The sequence below is a fragment of the Heterocephalus glaber genome, unplaced genomic scaffold (genome assembly GCF_053883595.1).
Source record: "Heterocephalus glaber isolate CG9 unplaced genomic scaffold, H.glaber_assembly_v1.0 deba00001538, whole genome shotgun sequence".
In the NCBI taxonomy this organism is placed as follows: domain Eukaryota; kingdom Metazoa; phylum Chordata; class Mammalia; order Rodentia; family Bathyergidae; genus Heterocephalus; species Heterocephalus glaber.
In genome coordinates, this window is record NW_028258333.1 from 37,299,842 (window position 1) to 37,311,923 (window position 12,082).

The 12,082-nt window shown below is 34.9% G+C and overlaps 1 protein-coding gene across 9 annotated transcripts in view; it reads left to right on the forward strand.

Annotated features, from left to right (window-relative positions):
* Ddx4 (DEAD-box helicase 4) overlaps positions 1 to 12,082 on the forward strand; it is a 98,868-nt gene that overhangs the window by 20,908 nt on the left and 65,878 nt on the right. For all 9 annotated transcript variants that reach the window (XM_087189389.1, XM_087189394.1, XM_087189395.1 and 6 more), the window contains one exon: positions 11,613 to 11,690. In XM_087189389.1, the coding sequence (XP_087045515.1) occupies positions 11,613 to 11,690 (78 nt within the window). The remainder of the gene's footprint in view (positions 1 to 11,612; positions 11,691 to 12,082) is intronic.

Genomic DNA, 12,082 nt, shown 5'->3' on the forward strand with positions numbered 1-12,082 from the left:
TAGGACATTTTAAACATTTTAAAATATACAGTTTAGTGACACCAAATACATTCACATTGCTGAGGAACCAGCACTCACTATCCATCTCAGAACTTTTTAATTTTTCCCCAAACAAATTTCATACCCATATCTATTAAATATATCCTTATTCCCTCTTCTCTCAGCCTCTGGGAACAACTATTATACTGTCTGTGAATTTGAGTTACTATGAATTTCATGAGTATGAGTCTTTATAAATTTGAGTTACCACTCCTTTTTTTTAGTATTGAGGATTGAACTCAGGGCATTCACACTGTTCTACAACCTCAGACCTTTTATTATTTTTTTATTTTGAAACTAGGTCTTGCTAAGTTGTCCTGTATGAGCTTGAACATGAGGTCTTCCTGCCTCAGCCTCCCAGAATGCTGGTTTAGAGGCATGTAATACTATGCCTAGCTCAAGTTACTATACCTTTTAAGGCTGACTAGTGCAGGGCTTAGTGCCATTTGTCAGTTCTGTCATTAATAATTAGAAGATAAAGATTGGAGATGTAGCTTAGTGGTAGAGCACTTGCCTAGCATTCATTCACAAGGCTCTGGGTTCAAACCCAGAACCAAAAAAGAAATTTAGAAAATAGAACAAAAAGGAAAAACAGAAACCAATCAATAAATAAGCCAAAACATTTTATAGTCAAGGGAGTTGCTAGCTCCCTAAAGAGTGACTTGAAGTGAAAAAAGTCTGTGGTAGGGTGAAGGGAGTCTGAGAATCATTAGGTTAAAACAAACGTACTTCCCAGGTGCATTTTAAGGAAATTTCTTAATAGAAGTTTATAAGAACCTTTGCTATTGTCAGGATGCATTATCTTTCACAAACATTCAAATGTTACAGCAGTATTTGCAAAAGTTCTCAGAATTGCTGCCTGCTGAAACTCCAGCAAAGTGCTAATTTGCTTATACAATATGAACTCTATGATGTAACTCCAAATGTTCAAGAAAAACAAGTGGGTAAAAGTAATCTACACTTTTTAAATGTCTTTTTGCATAGATGACTGTGTCATCAGGAAAAACCTTATTTTTTGATGTATAAACACAAGCCAGTTTTTGTAAAGAAGTGAAAATTAAGGTCTATAGTGTATGAAAGAACACTCTTATAGTGAAATATTTAGAAAGCTAGATTGAAATAACCACCAAATAAAATTCAAGTTCTTTCTTTTCTTTTCTTTAGTTTTCTTTTCTTTTTCTTTCTTTCTTTCTTTCTCTCTCTCTCTTTCCCTCCCTCCCTCCCTTCCTTTCTTCCTTTCTTCCTTTCTTCCTTTCCTTCTTTCCTTCTTTCTTTCGTAGGGATCAAATCCAGGGCCTCACAGAGGCTAGGCAAGCACTGTTCCACTGAGCCACACCCCAGGACTAAGCTGGGACTTTTCTTAGCAGTAGATCTGTGAATATTTAGGCTAATGAAATTAAATCAGAAGGTACCAGGCTAATGAATGTGTCCTAAACAGATAGCTAAATATACTTATTGCAGAAAAGTTAGAGAGGGACAAAAAAGAAGAAACAAAACTATCTGAAATCTTGACCTCTAGATTTTACCACCACTGATAAATTTTTTTTTAGACCTCTCTATATGTTCTCACATATATAATTGTATTCCACTAGCCTATTGGTAGATTTAATAGGCCTATAAAGTACCTTATGTAATAAATTAAAAGCTCTCCACATCAGGGTACATAATTGTAAAATTTTCAAAACATACAAGTGAAATAAGATTTAAAAATCTTTAGAAATGTTTAGAAAATTAGCCATATACAAAGGATCAGGAATCAATATCAAATCTGTTCACAGAATTACTGGTATTTCATATACAATCAAGAAATACAAAATTCAGGATTAAAATTTTTCCTGACTTAAATTTTTTGGGTCAACATCAGATTCATTAATTTATAAGTTTTTATTAGCAAGTTAATTAACATAAATAGAGATTAAAAGACTAAGAGATGAGAAAAACATATAAAACATTTAAGACAATTATACCAAATCAGGTACACTTTCAGGTACATTGTCCATGCTAGATTATAATAATTTTTTCCCCTTTTTTCCTGTAGTCTTTTATTTTGCACTTTATTTATATGTTGAGTTTCTCATGTAAAAGAAACCATGCAATATTTAAGCTTGTGTGTCTGATTTACTTAACATTATGGACTTGAGGTACATCTGTTTTCCTACAAATGACTTAAGTTTATCCTTTGTTATTGTCATTGTGAGGAAAAACTATACTTTCTTTATTTATTTATCTATTGGTGGACATATAGGCTGCTTCCAAGATTTAGGTATTATGAATTTTGCTACTGTAAACATGAGCATGCATATATCACTGTGATATGTCTTTTAGTTATTTCTAGAAGATACCTAGAAGGGAAATAACTAGGTCAAAGGGATTTTCTATTTTTAGTTTTTTGAAGAATCTCTGTACTGATTTCTGTAGTGGTTGTACCAGGTTACACTTCCACCAACAATGAAGAAGGCTTCCTTTTTCTCAACAGCATCTGCACCATTTGTTACTGGTTATTTTTTGATGATAGGAATTCTTTCTGGAGTAAGGTGGAATCTCAGTGTTGTTTTAATTTGCATATCTCAAATGGCCAGTGATGTTGAACATTTTTTCATGTATTTCTTGGCTGTATTTCTTGATCTGAGAAGTGTCTATTCATTGCAGATGCCCATTTTTTTTTGTATTAAATTCTTCTATTGGTACATTGTAGGTATACAACACAATTACATTTCTCATTGGGAATTGTACTTTTACATAATGCATCTTGGTTCTTATCTTTCCCCATTCCTAGCCCTCCCTTCACGCCCTCCACCCTTCCCTATTTACAAAGACTTTATTTCCATTTTTTCCATTTCTCATCATTTTTTCCTTTCCTTTCTTTCCTTTCCCCTGCCCCTCCCACTACCCCTACCCCTTTGGACCTTTTCTTCCTATTTTACATTATCGATTATTCATTCTAATCATTGGTACATTTTAGGTATACAATATAATGACATTCATCATTGGAAATTTGCACCTTTACATAGTCTCTCTTGGTTCTTATTTTTCACCCTTGCCCAGCCCTCCCTTCAATGCCTCCAGTCTTCCCTATTTACAAAGATTTTGTTCCTATTTTTCCATTTTCTCATATTAATCCCATTCCCTTCTATCCTTTCCCCTAGCCCTTCCACTTCCTTTCCCTTTGCCCCTTTTCTTCCTATTTCACATGACCTATTATACATTTCGTCCTTATTTACACTTTCAGTTTCTCACACTAGAGAAACTATTCGGTATTTACACATGTGTGTCCTATTTATTTCACTTAAGAGTATTGCCTCAATGTGCATCCACTTAGCTATAAATGTCTCTAATTTCTCATTTTTTATGTCTGAGTAGTACTCCATTTTATTAAAAAAACCACATTTTCTTTATCCAGTCTCCAGTTGATGGGCATTTGGGCTGTTTCCAAGTTTTAGCTATTACAAACTGCCCTGCTATGAACATGGGTGCACATATATCACTGTGGTATGATTCTTTTAATTCTTTGGGGAAGATCCCCAGCAGTGGAATAGCGGGGTCAAATGAGACTTCCAGTCCTAGTTCTTTGAGGTATCTCCATACTGATTTCCACAGTGGTTGCACCAGTCGACATTCCCACCAGCAGTGGAGCAGGATTCCTCTTTCCCCACAGCCCCGCCAGCATTTGTTATTGGTTGATTTCATGATAGCAGCCATTCTTTCTGGAGTGAAGTGGAATCTCAGCATTGTTTTCATTTGCATCTCTCGAATGATCAGTGATGTTGAACATTTTTTCATGTATTTATTTGCTATTTCTACTTCTTTGTCTGAGAAATGTCTGTTCATTTCAGATGCCCATTTTTGGATTGGGTCTTTCAATTTGGGAGGTCTGATTTTTTTTAATTCTTTATAGATTCGAGATAGTAGACCTTTGTCTGAGGAAGAGCAGGTGAAGATTTTTTCCCACATTGTGGGTTGTCTCTTCACACTGCTGGTGGCTTCTCTTGCTGTGCAGAAGCTTTTTAATAAGAAGAGATCCCATTTGTTGATTGTTTGTGCTAGTTCATGGGCAACTGAGGTTTTGTTCATAAACTCTTTTCCTACACTGATGTCTTCAAGGGTTCTACCTAACCTCTGTTCCAACTGGTTCAGAGTTTCTATTTTACTATTTAGATCTTTAATCCATTTTGATTTTAGTTTAGTGCATGGTGAGAGATACAGGTCTAGTTTTAATCTTTGGCAAGTTGAAGCCCAATTTTTCCAGCACCATTTATTAAAGAGGCTATCTTTCCTCCAGTGAGGGTGTTTGGCTCCTTTGTCAAAGATGAGGTGGCTGAGTGTGTCTGGCGTTGTTTCTGCATCTTCTAATCTGTTCCACTGGTCCTGAAGTCTGTTTGTGTGCCAGTACCGTGCTGTTTTTATCACAGTAGCTTTGTAGTATAGTTGCAGGTAGGGGATTGCCATACCCCCTGCCATGTCTCTGTTACCTAGAATTGCTTTTGCTATTCTGGGTCTCTTCTTGTTCCGAATGAATTTTTGGATTGTTTTCTTGGGGTCTATAAAGTATGCTGGTGGGATCTCAATTGGAATTGCATTAAATCTATATAGCAGTTTTGGAAGTATGGCCATTTTCACTCTATTAATCCTTCCTACCCAGGAGCAGGGGATGTCTGTCCATTTTCTGATATCATCTTCAATCTCTCTTTTCAGAGTGCCATAGTTTTCAGAGAAGAGGTCTTTGATTTCTTTCATTGGGTTGATTCCTAGGTATTTCAGTTTTTTGGATGCTATTGTGAAAGGAATTATTTGGCCTATTTCTCTCTCAGTGAGTCTGTCATTGGTGTAGAGGAAAGCTATTGATTTTTGTGTGTTGACCTTGTAACCAGCTACTTGACTGAATTTGGTTATTCAGTCTAGAAGACTTTTGGTGGAGTTCTTGGGGCCTTCTATATAGAGTATCATGTCATCTGCAAATAATGACAATTTGACTTCTTCATTTCCTATCTTTATTCCTTTTATTTCTTTCTCTTGTCTAATTGCCATGGCTAATGTTTCCAGAACTATATTGAATAGGAGTGGTGATAGTGGACATCCTTGTCTTGTTCCTGATTTTAGTGTGAAGGATTTCAGTTTTGAACCATTTAGTCTGATATTGGCTGTTGGTTTTTCATAGATGGCTTCTATCAGTTTGAGGTAGAGACCATCTATTCCAATTTTTTGTAGGGTTTTTATCATAAATGCATGTTGAATTTTGTCAAATGCTTTTTCTGTGTCTATGGAGATAATCATATGGTTTTTGTCCTTGGTTCTATTGATATAGTGTATTACATTAATTGATTTTCGTATATTGAACCATCCCTGACAGATGCCCATTTTTTATTGGGTTTTTAAATTTAGCGGATCTAATTTTTTGAGTTGTTTGTATATTCTAGATATTAGTCCTTTGTCTGTAGGAGCTGCCAAAAATTTTTAATTGTTGGCATATGGATTGCAAGTTTCCCAGCACTATTTGTTAAAGAAGCTGTGTTTTCTGCAGTGAAAGTATTTGGCCCCTTTATCAAAAATTAGGTAGGTGAGTGTGCCTGGAGACATTTCTGCATCTTCTATTTTGTTCCATTGATCAACAAGTCTGTTTTTGTGCCAGTACTATACTGTTTTTATCACTGTAGCTTTGTAGTATAACTTGAAGTCTGGGATTGTGATCCCCCCTGCCTTGTCCTTGTTGCCCAGAATTGCTTTTGCTATTCTAGGTGTCTTCTGGTTCCATGTGAATTTTAAGATTGCTTTCTGTAGTTCTGTGAAGAATTCTGTTAGTATTTTGATTGAGATTGCATTAAACCTGTATAACAATTTCGGAAATATAGCCATTTTGACTATATTGTTTTCTACCTTTACAGGAACAGGAAATATCTTTCTCTTTTCTGATACCCTCTTTGATCTCCTTTTTCAAAGTATTATAGTCTTTCCCTTCCTTTGCTAGATTGACTCCTAAGTATTTCATTTTCCTTGATGCTATTGTGAAAGATATTGTTGCCCTCATTTCTCTCAGTGAGTTTATTGTTAGTATATAGGAAGGCTGTTGATTTTTGAGTGTTAACTTTGTATCCTGCTGCACTACTGAATTTGGTTATTCTAGGAGTCATTTGGTGGAATTTTGGGTCTTCTACAATATCTAGAGGATCATGTCATCTGAAAATAATAATAATAATTTCCTCTTTTCCTATCTATATCCCGTTTATTTTTTTCTCAAGTCTAATTGCTCTGGCAGTGTTTCAAGAACTATATTGAGTTGGTGTGATAGTAGAGAGCCTTGTTCCTGATTTTAGAGGGAAGCTTTCAGTTTTTCTTCTTTTAATGTTAGCCATTGGTTTGTCATCAATGGCTTTTATCAGATTGAAAAAAGCTACTTGTAAACCTGTTTTCTTCAGGGATTTTAGCATGAATGGTTGTTGGGTTTTGTCAAGGGCTTTTTCTGCATTTTTTGAGATGATTGTGTGATTTATGTCCTCACTTCCTCTTATATGGTAGATACTACATTTATTGATTTGCATACGTCCAGCCATTCCTGCATCCCAGGAATGAAGCCTACTTGATATGATGTATGATCTTTTAAATACTTTGCTGCAGTCTGTTTGTCAGTATTTTACTGAGGAGTTTTGCATGTATGTTAATTAAGGAGATTGGCCTGTAGTTCTGTTTTTTCTTTTGTACCAGGGATTGAACTTGGGTCCTTGTGCTTGCGAGGCAGGCAGCAGAACCACTGAGCTAAATCCCCGGCCCTGTAGTTCTCTTTTTTGGCTGAATTCTTTACTGGTTTTAGAATCAGGATAATGTTTGCTTCCAGGAATGACTTTGGGAGTACTGCTTCCTTTCTGATTTCATTAAAGAGATTGAGGAGTACTGGTGTTAGATCTTCCCTAAAGTTCTTGAAGACTATGGTAGTGAATCTGTCCGGCCTGAGCTTTTTTTAGTTGGTAGTTTTAAAATTACTTCTTTAATTTCATTCACTGATATTGGATTATTCAGGACTTTATATCTTGTTCAAGCTTTTATAATTCATATATATCTAGAAATCTATCCATTTCTTCTGAATTTTCCATCTTATTTGAGTATAGTTTCTCAAAGTAGTTACCTGGGCTGGGGATTTAGCTCAGTGGTTCTGTTGCCTGCCTCGCAAGTGCAAGGTCCTGAGTTTGAGCCCCAGTACAAAGAAAAAAAAGATCAAAGTAGTTACCAATGATCTTCTGGATTCTGGCAGAATATGTAGTGGTTTCACCTTTTGTCATTTCTAATTGCATGGATTTAGGTCTTTTCTTTATTTTGGTAAGATTAGCTAAGAGTTTGTCTTTTATTTTTTCAAAGAACAAACTCTTTGATTCACTGATTCTTTATATTGTTTTTAGTTTCAATTTCATTAATTTCTGCTCTGAAATTTGTAATTTCCTTCTTTGTACTAGTTCTGTGTTTGGATTGTTCTTGTTTTTCTAGGACCTTAAAGTGCATCATTAGGTTATTTGGACTCTGTTTTTGTGATGTGGGCATTTACAGCTATTTATAGCTTCCATTTTAGGAGTGCTTTCATTGTGTCCCATAGGTTTGGGTATGTCATATTGGCGTTATCGTTTGATTGTAGGAACTGTCAAATTTCTTAATTTCTTCTGAGACCCATGATTACTCAAGAGGTATTGTTTAATTTCCATGTGTCTGCATAATTTCTGTGGTTTCTTTTGCCATTCATTTCTAGTTTCATTATACTATGATCTGATAAATATGGATGGTGCAGTTTTGATTCTTTTCCATTTACTCAAGCATGCTTTATGGGCTATTATTTGGTCTATTTTTTTTTTTTTTTTGGTACTGGGGATTGAACTCCGGTCCTTGAGCTTGTGAGGCAGGTGGTGGAACCACTGAGCTAAATCCCCAGCCCTGTTTGGTCTATTTTATAGAAGGACCTATGTGCTTCAGAGAAGAATGCGTATTCTGTTGTTGTTGGAGGAAACAACATTTAATTAATGTAAGATTTGCATATAGTTTTCTTTTCTCATATTGTCCTCATTTGCTTTGGTTTGGTTTTAGGCTTTTCATCTTTATTTTATTTTAAATTTTATTTTATTGGTACATTTTAGGTATACAGTATAATGACGTTCATCATTGGAAATTTGCACGTTTACATAATCTCTCTTGGTTCTTATTTTTTCTCCATTCCCCTGCCCTTCCTTCAACCCCTCCATCCCTCCATATTTACAAAGACTTTGTTTCCAGTTTTTTCCTTTTCTCATATTTTTTCTTTTTCCTTCTTTTCTTTCCCCTACACCTCCCACTTCCCCTTCCCCTTTGCCCCTTTTCTTCCTATTCACATTATCTATTATACCTTTTATTCCTTATTTACACTTTCAGTTTCTCACACTAGAGAAACTATTCGATATTTACACATGTGTGTTCTATTTATTTCAATTAAGAATATTGCCTCAGTGTGCATCCATTTAGCTATAAATGTCTCTAATTTCTCTTTTTATGCCTGAGTAGTACTCCATGTTAAAAAAACACATTTTCTTTATCCAGTCTCCAGTTGATGTGCATTTGGGCTGTTTCCAAGTTTTAGCTATTACAAACTGTGCTGCTATGAACATGGGTGCACATATATCACTGTGGTATGATTTTTTTAATTCTTTGGGGAAGATCCCCAGCAGGGGAATAGCCTACATTCCCACCAGCAGTGAAGCAGTGTTCCTCTTTCCCCATATCCCCAGCAGCATTTGTCATTGGTTGATTTCATGATAGCTGCTATTCTTTCTGGGGTGAGGTGGGAATCTCAGCGTTGTTTTCATTTGCATCTCTCTAATGACCAGTGATGTTGAACATTTTTTCATATATTTATTTGCTATTTCTACTTCTTTGAGAAATGTCTGTTCATTTCAGATGCCCATTTTCGGATTGGGTCTTTAAATTTGGGGGGTCTGATTTTTTTAAGTTCTTTATAGATTCTAGAGAGTAGACCTTTGTCTGAGGGACAGCTGGTGAAAATTTTTTCCCACATTGTGTGTTGTCTCTTCACACTGCTGGTGGTTTCTCTTGCTGTTTAGAAGCTTTTTAGTAAGAAGAGGTCCCACTTGTTGATTGTTTCTGCTAGTTCATGGGCAACTGAGGTTTTGTTCATAAAATCTTTTCCTACACCAATATCTTCAAGAGTTCTTCTTAAACTCTTCCAGCCGGTTTAGTGTTTCTATTTTATTATTTAGATCTTTAATCCATTTCAATTTTAGTTTAGTGCATGGTGAGAGATATAGATCTAGTTGTAGTCTTTGGCAAGTTGAAACCCAGTTTTTCCAGCACCATTTATTAAAGAGTCTATCAAAAGCAATTCTAGGCAACAGAGACATGGCTGGGGGTATCACAATCCCCAAATTGAAACTATACTACACTGTGATAAAAACAGCATGGTACTGGCAAAGAAACAGACCCAAGGATCAGTGGAATAGATTAGAAGATGCAGAAACAACTCCAGACATACTCAGCCACCTCATCTTTGACAAAGGAGCCAACCACCCTCATTGGAGGAAAGATAGCCTATTTAATAAATGCTGTTGGGAAAATCTAATAAAAAATATTCTGTGTTGCTTAGGGAATGACAAGAAAATAGTGTACACATTCAGTATAGACACAGTGTTTTTACAAATATTTTTCATCTGTGGTTGATGTGGAACCTGTGAATTACAGAAGGCCACTGTATATGTCTTTAAGTCATGAATGGTGTTGAACTATGTCTTACAATTTTGTCAGTGGAGATAATTTAAAAAAATCTGTTAATGTTCTGAATTACCTTTTCTAGATGTTCTAATATTAAAATTCTTTTCCATACTGGGATAAACCCAATTTAGTCATAATATTTTATTTTTTGAATTGAGATTGGTTTGCCAGTATTTAGAAATTTTATTATCTATTAGTAACAGATTTATAATTTTATTTTGTTCTTACTCAGGCTATATTATTAGTCTTGTAGAATAAACTGGTAAATAATTTTCTATTTCCTAGAAGATATGACGTGGTATACTTTGTTCTCTGAGAGTTTGTAAGAACTCATGTAAAACTGTCTCTAGGCCTGGTATAGATATTTACATTCTGATCCAGTTTCTGTACAACAATTTTTTAAAAACTGTTTTTTGAGTCAGTGTTGGTGAGTTAATTTTTCTGGGAACTTTTTTCATTTCTTTCAGAGTTTTAAATTGAGTAGTGTAAAATTGTCCAGATAAATTATTTACTCATTTTTATCTTCTATTATTGAGATTAAAAAATTTCTTAGTTCTGTTTATGCCTTTTCTATCTGTCCTTCCTTCCTACCCTCCTTTGTTCTAGTGATTTGTCACTCTGGCAAATTTCATTGGTCTATGTGTGCCTGACAAGTGCAAGGTCCTCAGTCAACACCCAGTTCTGCAAAAGAAAAAAAAAAAAATTTTTGTTGGTCTTTTCAGAGAACTAGTTCTGGTTTTGTTGAATCATTCTATTAAATGTTCTTTTTCTATGTTATTAATTTCTGCTTATTTTCTTACTCTTGCATGATTTATGTTGTTTTCTAACATTCTTACTACAAAAATGGCTTTTTAGCTCATTGAGTTCTTTTTTCTAGTGTGAAAATTTCAGTACTGATAAGTAGCGTTTATCATATAATTTTGAAATCTTATTTATTTTTATTTATTTATTTTGAGACAGAGTCTTTGTGGCTTCAGCCTGGCTTTGAACTTACCTTGTAGCCCAAGGCTTAGCCTTCAATTCACTGCAATCCTCTTGCCTCAGCCTCCTAAATGCTGGGATTATAGGCACGTGGCACCATACCTGGCTAATTATGATGTCTTAAATTTCCATTGTGAATTTTTTTCTTTTGAGTTGTGGGTTATATAGAAGTATTTTAAAAATACATTTCTAAATGTAACAATTTTCAATTTAGTAACTTCTGATTTGATTGCATTGTGATTAGAGAATTTTGTGTATATAATAGAGTTGAAGTTGTTGAATTTATATGGCCAGGTTTTACAAACATTTTGTTATTGAAAGTTCTGTAATGTTGAATGCTGTTTAATTCTATTAAATCTGAGTGCATGGATTCTATGGATGATCATATTGTATTCTCCTTTGATCAGTTTTTTGCTGTTACAGACAGTGGTTGTAAGAACATCTTTATGTGTATCTGTGTAACTTTGTGAGTATATCCAGAGGGGAAATTCATATTATTTACTTTTAAAAAATATATGCCTTTTAAGTTAGGATCAAGAGTGATCCAGTTTATAATCTACAGTATGTGGTTTGAATTTATTTCACCTATGTCTTTGATTATTCTTAGCATTAGCAAACTTAAAACTGTTTTCCATTTAATCATGTAAAAATTACTGTCTCCTTTTGATATACAATTCCTTAGGTATGGTGAGATTTAGTCACCATTTATTTTTCTTTTGGAGGCTGCCTATTCATACTCATAGCCCATTTTTCTGTTTGTCTTTCTTATTTCTGTATAAAATTCCTCCTTTGCTGTATGTGGAATGTTGGATACTGCCTAGATACTTACTATTTGATTTGCTTAAAAATGTTATTTATTTTAGATATGGATGATGGACCTTCTCAACGAGGTCATTTCATGAGAAGTCACTTTGCCTCTGGGAGGAGTTTGGGAAATAGAGGTATGTATCTTAGTCTTTCCTTAATTTGAATTGTTGAATGAAGGAGTAGAGGCTTTTGATTAAAGCTAAATCTGTCTCCCCATCCCCATTCTTCATTCTCCCATAGTGTGGATAGAACATAGGGCCCTCACACTGAGCTACATTCCCAGCCCTTTAAAAATTAATTAACTACTTAATTCATTAATTGTGGTGCTGGGGATTTAAACCAGGGCCTTTGCACTAAGCTACTTCTGCAGTCAGTTTTTTAAAAAACTGTGCTGAGAGATGGTTTTACTAAGTAAGTCACTAAGTTGCTTAGGCTGGGAGACAGAATCTCACTAAGTTCCCTCATTGGGCTCAAACTTGCAGTCTTCTGCCTCAGCCTCCTAGAGTTCTGGGATTAAGGTTAGTAC